Source organism: Syngnathoides biaculeatus, chromosome 7, assembly GCF_019802595.1.
Source record: "Syngnathoides biaculeatus isolate LvHL_M chromosome 7, ASM1980259v1, whole genome shotgun sequence".
Classification (NCBI taxonomy): Eukaryota; Metazoa; Chordata; class Actinopteri; order Syngnathiformes; family Syngnathidae; genus Syngnathoides; species Syngnathoides biaculeatus.
The window spans coordinates 22321212-22334976 of NC_084646.1; the positions used below are offsets into that span (position 1 = coordinate 22321212).

At 44.0% G+C, this 13765-nt stretch overlaps 1 protein-coding gene across 2 annotated transcripts; it reads right to left on the minus strand.

Annotated features, from left to right (window-relative positions):
- Positions 1–1093: 1093 nt before the first annotated feature.
- Positions 1094–12087, minus strand: lrrc15 (leucine rich repeat containing 15). Of its 2 annotated transcripts, XM_061826379.1 has the most exons (3): positions 11835–12087; positions 10442–10561; positions 1094–5220 (listed from the first exon to the last, which is right to left on the minus strand). In XM_061826379.1, the coding sequence occupies exon 3, from the start codon at positions 5211–5213 to the stop codon at positions 3513–3515; it is 1701 nt and encodes a 566-aa protein (XP_061682363.1). In that variant the 5' UTR covers positions 5214–5220; positions 10442–10561; positions 11835–12087; the 3' UTR covers positions 1094–3512. The 2 variants fall into 2 exon arrangements, with proteins under 2 accessions (XP_061682363.1, XP_061682362.1); XM_061826378.1 differs by lacking the exon at positions 10442–10561.
- Between the last annotated feature and the right edge of the window lie 1678 nt (positions 12088–13765).

Here is a 13765-nt window from a genome sequence, read left to right on the forward strand (position 1 = left end):
AAATAGTGGAATCGTACTGCGCATGTAAAGCAGGGTGAGTACTTTTTACTTGGAAAGATCACGAAGGATATCATTGTAGTCTTTTTAAGTGAGTGGGTGTAGTCATTTCACTTGGCTCGTAATCGAACCCAGTGCTCTGTCTTAAAAGTCCGATGTGATACAAATAGGCACATAGACTTTTCTCTTGCATGACATCGCACATTTACGTATCACTAACCCTCTGTGGCATAATACATTAAACACTTCATTCAGTAGGTCAGTGATACACCAACAAAGTGAAAGTTGTTCTCCTGCAAGGTATAAAGCACTGATAATAATGAAATCAAACTCCGAGAAGATACTTCTCCCTGACTTACCTTCGAACATACAGCCTTGTGTTTGTTGATATTGTTCACATTTAGTTGTACGCGAGCTCTTCCGTGAGCCTTAATCCATTGTAGACACTTCGTCAACTGTGTTTTAGGCTTTGGAAAATGAATCAACCAGGCCCCTTGTACCATAGCTGGATATCTTTCATCAGAATTGCACGTTCCTCAAGCGCATCTTGGGACCATTTTCTTCGTAGCATTAACTTTTCCAAGCGCACGCGACCACCAATCAGCATTGCTTGTGGGACATGAGGACAAGAGGGGTGTGTCAAACCAGGGGTTAAGACAATGCGGCTATCTGATTGGCTATTATTGTACGGGTGATTGACAGGTTGGAAAGGTCCCTTGCGCAAGTGTGCTGTTTAGAGGGAACACTGGCTGACGTTTTTTTTCTTTCCTTTTTTTTTGGCACGCCCAAGACTACCTGGTAATCGACCGGTCGATCGCGATCGACGCATTGAGCACGCCTGTCTTAAGTATCTGTAAATTGATAATTTGATCAAATTTTCATCATAATTTGAAATAGATTATTCTTTGTATTACTATTGCACTCTTACATGAAGCTTGCACCACCCTACAAGTCAGCCATACTTAAAAGGATGGGTGACTTGCACATTTGTTGTTAAAATATTACGTTGCAACTAAGTCATGTCTTTTTAAAAACACGTGGGTGGCTTGTTAAATAAAGAGGACACACAGTAAAAAAAATGTAAAGAACTCTCAAATGTTTTCGTTACTTTTATTCCTTTCAGGGTGATTCAGAACACCGAAAAATGGGCTATACACGCTTGTGGTGGCTTACATACTTTCATTGCATAACATTCCCTCAAAAATTGAAAGATTTACTTCTTAAAAATATGATGAATGAGCTTTGACAGCTAATGAAACCAAAAGTATTTTTTTTAGATGAGTTTAAATATGTCTTGAGTGTATATAATGCGTGAGTATCCCACTTGGGTATTGATGTAGTTATAAAGTATCACCAGCAGATGTCAGTATCGGAAAAGTTTATCAAAGTGAGCCAGGTGTCGTGTTAAAGCGTCGAGAAAGCACAAACTTCAATTTAACTCTTCATAGGTCAGTTTGTGTGGGGGAAAAAACGCACAAAATACATTTCAATGTTTATGATGTTGATGTTTCGAAACTGTTAGGACTCTTAAAATGATTTAGTGTTTATGGATACTGTAGTACTGTGAGTTAAAGCCACTTTTTAACGTGTGTTTGCGTGTGTGTTTTCAGAATAGATTTGATGCACTCACCAGTTCAGTTTTTTTTTTTTTTTTTTTTTTTTTTCTCTCAGGTGGCACATTTCAGATGACTACGGATTGATCACATGATTGGTTAAAGTCAAACGCGGTAAAATGTTGTTTTCAGGATCGTTGGTGTCTTTGCACCCATCCATTCATCCATCCATTTTTTTAGCTGCTTATTCTCACAAGGGTTGCAGGGAGTGCTGGAGCCTATCCCAGCAGTCAACGAGCAGGAGGCGAGCTCCACCCTGAACTGGTTGCCAGCCAATTGCAGGGCACATTGAGACAAACAGGCGCACTCACAATCACACCTATGGACAATTTAGAGTGTCCAATTAATGTTGCATGTTTTTGGAATGTGGAAGGAAACCGGAGTGTCCAGAGAAAACCCACGCAGGCACGGGGAGAACATGCAAACTCCGCACAGGGAGGGCTGGGATTGAACCCGGGATCTCAGAACTGTGAGGCCAACACTTTACAGCTGCACCACCATCTTGCCCAGCCTAAAAATCAAATATTGTATTTTTTGGTGCCTGTGTGAGGACAGTTGGCGGCAAAGCAATAAATTGCAACCATTTGAAATCCACAGCTGCTTTGTCACGGCCCCCTTTGCCATTGATCTAAATCAGTCGGCCAAATGTAGGTTGCGCATACACCAGATTCCTCCCTTATGTTATCCTATACTATCCCACTTATGGTCTAAATATGCTGCACGAGAGATGTGGCCGATGTCCATCATTAAATAAGTAAAATAGCCGCCAATGACTGTCAGTAGAGTAATGTGAGGGTTATCTTGAAGAATTAACCAATTGAGAAAGAGTCAGTTCTGGCCAACTAAAAGGTTGGTATGTTTGTCCGCTTGGAAGTTGCTGACTTAAGTAATTGTGGATCTCTGAATTACTTCTGTTCAGTTTGTGTCAACACAGCCATATCTGACGCTATATGTGTAATTTGAAACATACATGCAAATACAGCAAAAATCGCCATTAAAATTGGAATTGGTCACTTAGACTTGCACTGTAACTACTACAAAGAAGACGTGCCCTTGCTAGACACTGAAATTAATTTGATCAAATCTGGGATCCGAATCTTCCCCGTTAACTACAGTAATCATCGTCCATTTCTCTTGGGTGTTTCAAGTTGCTTGAAGAACATCAGAAACACTGCATGGTTCCAGTCATTCTACAGAATGTAACTGGAGATTTTGATTCTTTGCAGTCAATGTCAGGCTGATATCATTGATGATGCATCAATTGACTGAAGATAGATACACATCAGTGTGCATTCAAACAACACACTCACCTTAAACAAACAACCAAATAAAACAGCAGAAGCAACTAAAAGGTATGATGCATTTAATATTTTCGTGTATTTTCTATATAAATGTAAATCATTTTTATGTCGCTGATGTTAATTGTTGTGTACAGGTGGTTCTTGGTTCACAATATAATATATGTATGAAGTTTTGAGGTTATGAATGCGTGCAATTAACTAGGTGGTGTATCAGCAAAAGAGTACAAAGTTACAGTATGTGCCGCAAAAAGGCACATTTTGTCATTTGCCAATATTTTCTATCTATGCTAATTGATTTTCATACATGTGCTGTTTTTATGACTTCACGTCTGCGTTTGTGTTAATTAATCATTTGAGTCTTCAAATTCAGGTTACGTTTTTGCCGTAGGAAGGAGAACTCCAAACATACACCAAGCAACTCCTGTATTTTTTAATCCGTGTGCATGCGCGTATCGTGACTAAATGTAAATGCAGCAATATTGAACATAGTCACTCGAATGTAGAGTACATGGAAATGTTTTTGGGGGAAAATAGTGGACTTTAACTTTTAAAGTGCACTTTAACCTGCCGTGTAAATCCATCTTATGTTGAGCAGTCTTGTTTACAGCACAGAGTTTCTGCTCGTGTGGGCTATATGTCCCCGTCCTCTTTTTTTCATCCTCCAGTACAAACAGCTAATGATGGTGGCAGTTAAGATGACTGTGGCAATAACTGCAATGACGATGATGATGATGGAAGTACGGTTAGTAGCGTGACCCTCCTCGCCCTTCCCACTGCTTGTGACTTCATACTCTGAGGAAGATGTGCCAACAGCAGGTGAAGAAGTGCTTCTTTTCCCTGGGGGGGTGTTTGGCTTGTTTCTCCTCTCCGTTGAAGTCAGCGGTGTTTGCCGTGTGGAACTCTGCAGCCCCAAGTCCTCTTCCGTTAGCCGGGCAATCATCTCCCCGCTCAGACTCTGGGGAGTGTCACACACCACTAGGGTTTGGTTGGCCTTGGATGGGTGCTTTCTGAGCCAGTTGCGAAGAGGCAGAATATCCTTGTCACACCTCCAGAGGTTCTGCTGAAGAAGTATTTCGTCTGCCACAGAAATAGCATCTAGATCTTGCTGCGGCAAGTTTGCAAGTGTGTTATTTCTCAGGTCGATCTGTCCCAGGTGACTGAGGCCTTGCAGAAAGCCAACGGGCAAACGATTGATGAAATTATGCTCCAAAGAAATGTTTACTAGGCTCGGAAGACCTTTGAATGTCCCAGCTTGCAATGTTTTTAACAGATTGGTGTGAAGAGATACTTCGCCTAGCTGTTCCAACCCTCGAAAGGCTCCTGTAGATACATAGCTAATCCGGTTGCGGCTGAGCACCAGGAGACGCAACTGAGTCAGATTTTTAAAGGCGTCATCGTCTATACGACTCAGTTTGTTGTCATACAGCCACAACGCCTCCAGGGCCATAGGACCAAACACCCCTGGATCAATGCTTTCCAGCTGGTTTTTATACAAGGAGATCTGGGCAAGCATGGGAAGGTGCAAGAAGAGTCCTTGAGGCAGAGTCCTCAGTTGGTTTTTGGAGAGGAACAGCTTTGTGAGTTTTGGCATCTTTGAGAACAGGTCATGTTGCAAATGAGTGATATGATTTTCCTGTAGGGATAATTCCTCCAGGTTTCCAAGGTCATCAAAGCTTCCACTGGGTATTTCCTGTAGCACATTTTTATTTAGTCGAAGGTATTTCAGCTTCGAAAGCCCTTTGAATGTACCACTTGATAACTGACTGATATAATTTCTTGCAAGCAACAGGTGCTGTAACTCAGTAAGAGGATGGAAAGTTTCCATGGGTATCGAGATCAATTGGTTCTGAGTGAGATCGAGGACCGTAAGAACTTTGAGTGGGGAGAACAATTTTTGACGGAGGGCCATAAGCTTGTTTTGGTTTAGATTCAGAGTCTCAAGCTTGTGAAGATTCCGAAACAAGTCCTCTGGTATATCTTGCAATTTTGTTCCAGTAACTCTTAATGCCGTTAGGTTCATGGAGGAATCAAATGTGCCAGGTTGAATCTCCCTCAAAGCGGTGTCATCAATTGAAATTATTAATGCGTTAGTTAGAGAAGTAAAGTCATCTGCTTTCAAAGAATAGATGTTGCACTTGGAGAGGTAGATTTCAATTGTAGACGACGTCAGAGGAGGAACATTTGCAAGACCGATGCATAGCATTGCGTTTTCCTTACATTGGCATCCATTCGGACACGCCCATACAGCAACTTTGAAAGAGCAGAGAAATAGGAGCATACGGAAGATCATTGGATGCTCCATTTTGTCCCTAGAAAAAGACACAAATGTTGGATTATCTGTATTTTTTTTATTCCAATGAACCTATCCACTATTGTATAACACACAATACATATTTTCACATTTAAAGGGGAAATGCAGTGGTCTGCATTAACAATGTATCCAATAGGTCAAGTAATTTGTACTCTATCTTGACAATGTGATGTTAAATCCTCTCTCATTTAATAGTGTTTTGAGAAAATTTTTATCGACAATTACGAATTTTCACGGGCGCTGCCATTTCGCGAGACACATGACCTGCGTGGGCGTATGTGACGTTTGTGACGTATGTTACGTGCCATTCCAAACACTCGATTACATGGGACACCATTATGCCCAGCGCTGATTTCTCGGATTTTTTCTCATCTGATGAAGAAATAGCAGTATCGGTTGATTGGGAAGACGGAGGAATACTTCCACACAGAGCGACGGAGGCGCGAGCTCGCTCCCTGGCCGAGCGAGCTCCTGGCTCCGCCACTCGGTGGAGTGAGCTCATCAGACTCCCCATCATTCCGCCCGAAGAACCATGCGAATATTCAACATTATTTACAGCCGAGCGGGGGAGCTCACTTGCGAGGGAGGGAGCTCATGGCTGCGCCACTCGGTGGAGCTCAGCTCATGGCTCTTCCGCTCAGCGGCATTATTTAGAGCCACAGGTTCAAATCTGTATGGAAGTTTTCCTCCGTCTTCCTGATCAACCGAGCAGCCGAGCCACTCACGGGCGTGCTGCTCATGGCTGTGTATGGAACTATTTCTCTGTCTTCCCGATCAACCGATACTGCTATTTCTTCATCAGATGAGGATAAATCCGAGAAATGACCGCTGTGCATAATGGTGTCCCATGTAATCGAGCTTTTGGAACGACACGTAACGTCGCATACGCCCATGTAGGTCATGTGACTTGTGAAAATGGCAGCGCCCCTGAAAATTCGAAATTGTGTCTTCTCAAAACACTATTACATAAGAGTGGATTTAACATCACATTGTCAAGATAGAGTACATATTACATGACCGATTGGATACATTGTTAATGTGTCAGCGATGTTCCTAGAAAAACAACTAAGACAAGCCTGACGACTGTAGAGAGTGAACGCAAACCAACCAAGATTGTCTTTTCGTGCACGGGACAGACGGAGGACACACTGTGAGAGTGCGCTACCTCAGACTGCCAAAGTGGTAGTCCCTGTCTGCTCTTTTTTATTGCATTCTCAGGTCAAAGGGTTCAATGGTTACACAGTGAAAATGCTGACACAGATGGCTACACCAACAGCACACAAACACTAAGGTACAAGTTTCCTCAAGGCCGCAAGAGAGTCCTGATAAACCCACAAGAGAAAAAGCATGGCAATGTTTAAAGACATGTTTATGGCATTTGGGGGTATCCTCCTGCGGTAGAAGGGCGTTATCTCCTCCCAGTGTTGAGGAGTATCTGCTTAAGATCAGAAAGGAAACATGCTGAGGCCAGGATGGAGACATCGCTTCCCAGTGTTCAGGGCCATCAGCTTTGAGGTCGGCAGGGGGACATTGCCTCCCATGTGTCACTGGGTCACACTTCAAGACACGCACGCAGCTCACAAAGAGAACAATTCAGACTAAGACTAACAGAAACAAACGCATGATAAAACAATCCTAACAGCAACTATAGTAGTAATGATATTCTTTTATCATGATAACAAACATAGTAATAACTTCTTTATCATAATGCCAACCACTGGATTTCCCCTTTAAGAGGACATATTTTGACAAACCAACTTATTCTAGTATTTGAAATGTAATGTTGTCTCTGTGGTGCCTGATGAATTCAATTAATCCACACATTCCTGAGTTCTTGACGTTTTTCTGCCAAGAGGCCTAAACTCCTATTTATCAAGCTTATCTCCATCACCAGCGAAGGGCTCCACCTACTTCTCCGGTCCATAGCCAGCGTTGTCAACCGAACATGTGCTCTCTCAAGTGGGTCAACCAATCAGATGAAAGTGGGTGGTCTTAGCCAAACATGAATGAAATGGATAGAAGAGTGGATCAACCAGAAGTAACTTTCAGAGGGGCCTTGTCTGGACATTTGTATGATAAAACCAAGCTTTACTTTTTGAAATGAAATCACACGTTTATACAAAATCTATGATAGAATTTTCCTCTATGTAGGTTTGAATCTATTTAACCTTATTTTTGTATTGATAAATCGGACCTTGACTCATATTTAAATCCACTGATGATTTGACTTGATTCGGCCATATTTTGGTAATGAATTTATTTTTTCTTGGGTCAGTGGGTTTTGGAGTTGTTCTGAAAATTGCCCATTATCATTAGAATTGGTTGGATAGGGTTAATGTTATTATGCCTAAAAATGACAGACTTACAAATCATTAAGTCTGGGACACTGCTGTATGATCTGGGGACAGAAGGTGTCCAATTGTATTGTTCACCATAACAAATTTTAACACATAAATTCATGTTATGGTTCTCACATTTGGTTGAAAAATATTTGTGGTTGGACAAGATATTGATGTCTCACATGGTACAATCTAGATTTGCCAATATCAAAAGCGGAATTATAGAGTGTGATTCCCAGCCCCAGCCAATAAATGTAGAGTATTATTCATGGCTGGGATTTTTTTTCTCATGACTACATTCATTCGCTGTGCTATTTCTGTCCCGTGAGAACTTTTTTTTTTGTTGGAGCTACCTCCCCAGGAAATTAAATGGTAAATTTCCACTGATTGGTGCATTATCCAAGTAATGTGTAAAAGGAAATGTGTGTCACCAGGATTTGAATTAAAAATGCCACAGAAAATTTCATGTTGTAAAATTCACATTGTTATTTCAAAGTGCTCACATTTCCAACAGCTGTATTTCAGATGAACTTTTCAATGTTAATAAATTTTCCGTGTAACAAAAATTCAACCTTCAAAATTCAAATGCTGTATTTTCAGTCTCGTGAGATTCAACCAGCTACAATTCAGTCTGAATTCAGTGTTGAGAAGGCCATCCAGGCCACCAAACGCGAGGCGTCCGGGTGGACAGGTCAGGACGATCTGGGTCACACTTCCACGGGGCGATTCGGGTGGACGACCTTGGTGAGGAACCAAACGGCGAAGCAGGTTCCAGACCAAGGCAGGCAACTGCTCCGGACGAGAACCTCCCACTCCGTGGTTGCGAGACGACCAGGGATTGGTCGCCACCCAGACTTGGTCAGGAGGCAGCCGTGGATTGGTCATCAGGAGCGAAGAGGATGACGGAGAGAAGGACCAGAGCCATGACCGCCACCATCACCATCACAGTCATCCCAAACTCTCTCCAGCTCCGGGGTGGCTCAACAGAACTCCCCAGCTCCTGTCGTTGTTGAGACAGGGACGTTACAAGGCGGCCGCGAACCGGTCGCCGCCGGTCCTCCTGCACAGGAACGTGAGACGGCATCACCATCACCACCTCCTCCTGGACGGGAACGTGAGAAGGCGGCGGCATCGCCATCGCCACCTCCTCCTGGACGGGAATGTGAGAAGGCGGCGGCAGCGCAACCATCGCCACCTCCTCCTGGACGGGAACGTGAGAAGGCAGCGGCAGTGGCATCACCACCTCCTTTTGGACAGCAACGTGAGAAGGTGGCAGCACCATCGCCACCTCCTGGACGGGAACGTATGGGCGTGCCCGTCGCCGTTGGAGCAGGAACGGGGGGCGACCGCGGACCGGTCGCTGACGAAGGAGGAGTGTGGAGCGGCTCCGGGCCGGTCACCACCGGTACTCCTGGGCACGGACGAGAAACGGCTGCAGAGACGTCGCCACCTCCTGGACAGCAACGTGAGGCGGCGGTGGATCGGTCTTCACTGCCACCTGAGCTTTGCTCGGAACAGCCAAAACTTCGATGTGGGAATGGCGAGGAGGCGGATCCGTTCCCACAGCTACGTGGGAATGGTGAGGAGCCGTATCCGTTCCCACTGTCACGTGTGCTTTCAGTGCATTAGTTGATACAGCAATGTTGGCGTGGCGCGGTGGCGGGTCCGTTTCCATGGCGACGTGAACAAGAGTAGGCAGAGAGTCAGTCGAAATTGCCACGTGGGCGTGACTCGGGAGCGGGTCAGTTCCAACTGCCGCGTGAGCATGAGTCAGAAACGAGTCCGTTGAAACCGCAATGCGTGCGTGTCGAGGTGGCGGATGAGTTCCCACTGCAGCGTGCACTTGGCTTGGTAGTGGATCAGTTGCCACTGCCGCATGAGCAAAAGTCAGTAACGAGTCCGTCGAAACTGTAACGTGCGCTTGGCAAAGTGGCGTTTCCGTTCCCACCGCAGCGTGAATCTGCGTCAGCAGCGAGTCAGTAGTAGTTGCGACGTCAGCGTAGCTCGGCTGGTTCTTCAATCCTTGCTGAACCTGGGCCGTGAGAGCCGCCGATTTGGCGCTCTGCCGCTCTATCTCCGCCTGCATTTCGCGGCAGAACACCTCGTGATTTGGCGGCTCCTCCTCCCTCTGGGCTGGAAGTTTCGCCACCAGCTGCAGTCTGCCAGTTTCACCGTTGCCGGCGAGGAGTGGGAGCACGGTGTCACAAGGGAGCGCCCGGCCGGGGCGTCTCCTCTGGCCGCCACACAGAGGTCCCGGGTAGATGGCCAAGCGGGTTCCCACAAAAAACAGGTTGGTGTACTCGGACCTACCGGGCAAAGACGCTCGGGTGCTGAAAACGCGGGGAGGTGAAACAAACTGGCCGGGATTGAAGATCGGGCGAAGAGATTCGTAATCGAAATAATCAGAGTCTTACTCAGGCAGCCGGTCATACAAATCAAGGTCCTACTCATAGTCCGAAAAGTCAGAGTCTAGAAGAATATGCAGTGCCGGACGGGTCATGGTCGGGACGTATTCGTAGCTCGCCGGCGGAGCATATGACACGGAAGCGGGGGACGCCGTGGAGCCTGCCCGGATCGGACAGGCTTGGTCCTCCGGCAGTCGGTCTACCTTGCGTTGGTCCCGGCGACGCCGGGTCTTTCCTGCTGGGTCCTGTTTTGGGCCAGATCGTTCTGTCACGACCCATCGGAACGAAGGTAGGACCCAAATGCAAGGTAGGGGGAAAAACGTTTATTATTAGAAGGTCGGGGATCAAGCAGGCAGTCAAGTGCAGCAGCGGTAGTTGGGACGTCGGGCGAAGAGACCAGGTGAGCGGGCAGGCAGGAGTCGGTACACAGAAGAATGATCAAGGCAGGCAGAAGTATAAAAGGAGTCAGGCTTACAAGGTTGGTCGGAGAACGGGCGAAGGTCGGTACACACGGGTTGACGATCAGGGATACAAGAGTGCTGAAACGGGACATGAACCTCAACAATCTGGCCGAGCAACAGTCGTCATCGGGGTCCTGTATATACATGGGATAATCAGACCGTATGAGGTGCAGGTGTGTGCCTCCCAATTAGCGCGAGCACGCGGGCACCCGCAAAGCCCGAGCTGGAGCGGCAGGATCGTGACCGTATCCTGTTAGGTTAACCCCATGGGAAGTTAAAGAAGGAGAAATTTGGGTGCGTTTTCTCAGTTTTGGTGCAGAACAAGTCAGCCTCTTGCCTTAGCTAGAACGAGTGGCCTGTAATGCTAAGCACCAGAGATGACAGGGGCGGAGTCAGGGATTGGCACATATCCAGATTTTGCTTGGATTTCAAATATGTTCTTTATTTTGAATTTTTATTTTTAATGAATGTCCAAAATATATGTAATAATAATATTACTTCACATTTGGAGGGTTTATTGTACATATGAATTTTGGGGAGAGTCTTCCTTTAACACAGAACACTGAATTTAGACGATGAATTTCAGACAGTGAATTGTAGCCAGTTGAATCTCAGGAGACTGACAATATTGCGTTTGAATTAAGAAGATTTAATTTTTTATATGGCAAATTTGTTAACATTAAAAAGTTAAACTGAAATCCAGCTATTGAAAATGTGATCACTATGAAATAACAATGTGAATTTTACACCATAAAAGTTTCTGTGGCACTATTAATTGAAATCCTGGTAGCACATTTTTACTTCTATAGTAGTTTCCTTGTTTTCTTTTGAGCAGAAGCCTGGTTGTACGTGACATAAAAAAAAGTTATGTTTTATATCTATATTTTCATCTGTTTTTTTTTAATCTATTTTTTTTATCACCATGCCAGTTGCACAAAAAAGTTACGCTTTGGTATGCATTACGACTCTGCTGCTTGGGTGTGACCCTCCATAATAGAAGCGTGTCCGTAAAGTGGTTTAAACATTTCTACTTCATCATGAATCGCTATGATTTATTTATTTATTTTTGGTCCTCATATGATTTACATACAGAGAACTTTGGTATGCACTTTTAAACCCCCATATTAGTGTGTGTGTGTGTGTGTGTGTTGTGTGTGTGTGTGTGTGTGTGGTGTGTGTGTGTGTGTGTGTGTGTGGATATATGTAAGCATATATGTATCTAAGCATGTATGTCACAGAGAACCAAACCTATTGATCATCTTATATTTAGAGTTGGTATGTCATCCTTTCAGATCAGTTACTTTCTAAAATGAAAGAATCAAATCATCGCTGTCTTACTGCCAAGTATATTGCAACAAATCTACTAAAAACACACTGAAGGACACACAGCAATTCTGCATTGCTTACCTTGAATGCTAGCTGATGATTGAACACACACAGGGAGTTGGTATTATCTCGAATGAGCAGCCTGCCTTCCTCTGAAGATTAGGAAATTGTGTGCTGAAAATTTTACCCGCACACTATCACATTTTCCTGGTCTTCATCATGCACGGATCCTTTCATGCTTCATTTTTTTTTTTTGGGGTGGGGGGTGTCCACTCATCAAATGTGTGGAGCTTGTGACCCTCGTCATCATCACCATCCCACTTTCAGTCCTCTGTGTTTCTGCCACACATTTGTTATATGAGGGCGATTGGCTAAAGAGGGGGCAGCCCCACCCTCTCTGCTGTTTGAACTGCTTTAAATGCACATATTGGGCTTTTCAGTTCTTGGAGTATCCATGTGTTTGCAATTAGTTGCTTGCAACAACTCTGCGTGTTCACTTTTCTTCTAGGAAACAGATGTTGTATTCGAAATTGAGGTTAGGCGAAGAGGAAGTGTTGTAATTTTTTTCTTTTTTCAGACGTTGCATGCATGTATTGTTATCTCATGCAGTGAATCTCTCTATGGACGCTTGGTCCACATAATAATGCTTTGAATTTCAATGCAAGGAAATGCCCATTGTATATGTCATGTGGCTAACTGAGACTCAGTTAATCAGTTCTTTTATAACATCCTTAAAAAAAATGTTTTTCTCCCTGAGATTTCGGCATTTAGTTGCAATATGAAAGATAAAACTTCAAGTCCGCAGTGAATGAACACAAGAGGCTGGGCAGCGGGTTTGAACTGAAACAGACCCCTTCTGTACCACAAAGTCCAGATAGTGAGGGTGGGGCCACAATAATGTACAAATACTTCGTAGCCACTAACGACGGAAAGGGAAAATATTCCTACAGTCTGTATATACTGTGGTGTTACCTTGCGTCCTGTAATCCTGTTGCTTTGATATTCAATACCACTACAAAAGAGTATTAAGGCCGCACTGAAAATATGATAGCAAGAAAAGAATGAAAGTTCCAAGTTTAGTTTTAGAAAATGTCTTGATATGACATGGAAAAACACAATGTTGTGGGACATCATCTCATCAACATAACTGTTTCCATTGAAATAATATCTTATGACGGAAATAGGGTTTTTCATTTTCCTGATTGTTTGGCAGTGTTCAGTGTGGCCATAATACTTCTTTGTAGAAGCATTGCATACACACACGTAGAGTACATGTGTTTGTATAGTCTTTCAATTTCCACTCCTAATGTTTTGGGGAAATAAACATGGAAGAAGTGATTAAAATAGTTACCAGTGGTATTCATGAAGAATTGTTGTCAAAAATGTTATATTTAAATGTTTATTTCAAAGTTAAAGTTTCAGTTGTGGAAAAAACTGCAGTTCAATGTGTAGCAGTGATCCTCACGGGGCTTACAACTACTTGTGAATATTTTCATCCCCATGAGTCAGTGCTTTTTTGTCTTTCCACTTGTTTTCGACTGCAACATTTCCCCTATTGTGTATTTCTGTGTGTGTGTACGCGTGTGTGCGTGTGCTGTGGGAGCTGGTTTATATCTCCTGTTGTGTAAAGCCAGCCTACTGGAAAGTCCTAATCACCTGTTGTCATGGCAATGAACTTGGGAAAAGCTCACAAATTCATCCTCCTATTGTTTGCACTTTGTTTTCAAGTTATGGAATTTGTGGCATCTGGAGGTGATGTAATTGTTGAAATCCGTTTGAAAACTTCAAAGACCACCCCAAGTGACAAATACTGTACTGGAAAATTATTATATGAGTACAGTTTTGTGATGACTGTCGCCTTGGGGACAATCTCATGGGAAAGCATAGCCGTTTTTGTCGGCCCAATTTGTCAAAAAGAAATGGCCTTTGAACGTCCTGCTTGCTTTGGGTGTGTGTGTCTGAGTGTCTACTGGGAAATATCTATTCTCTGCCCTTCTTGTTCGAAGAGGAAG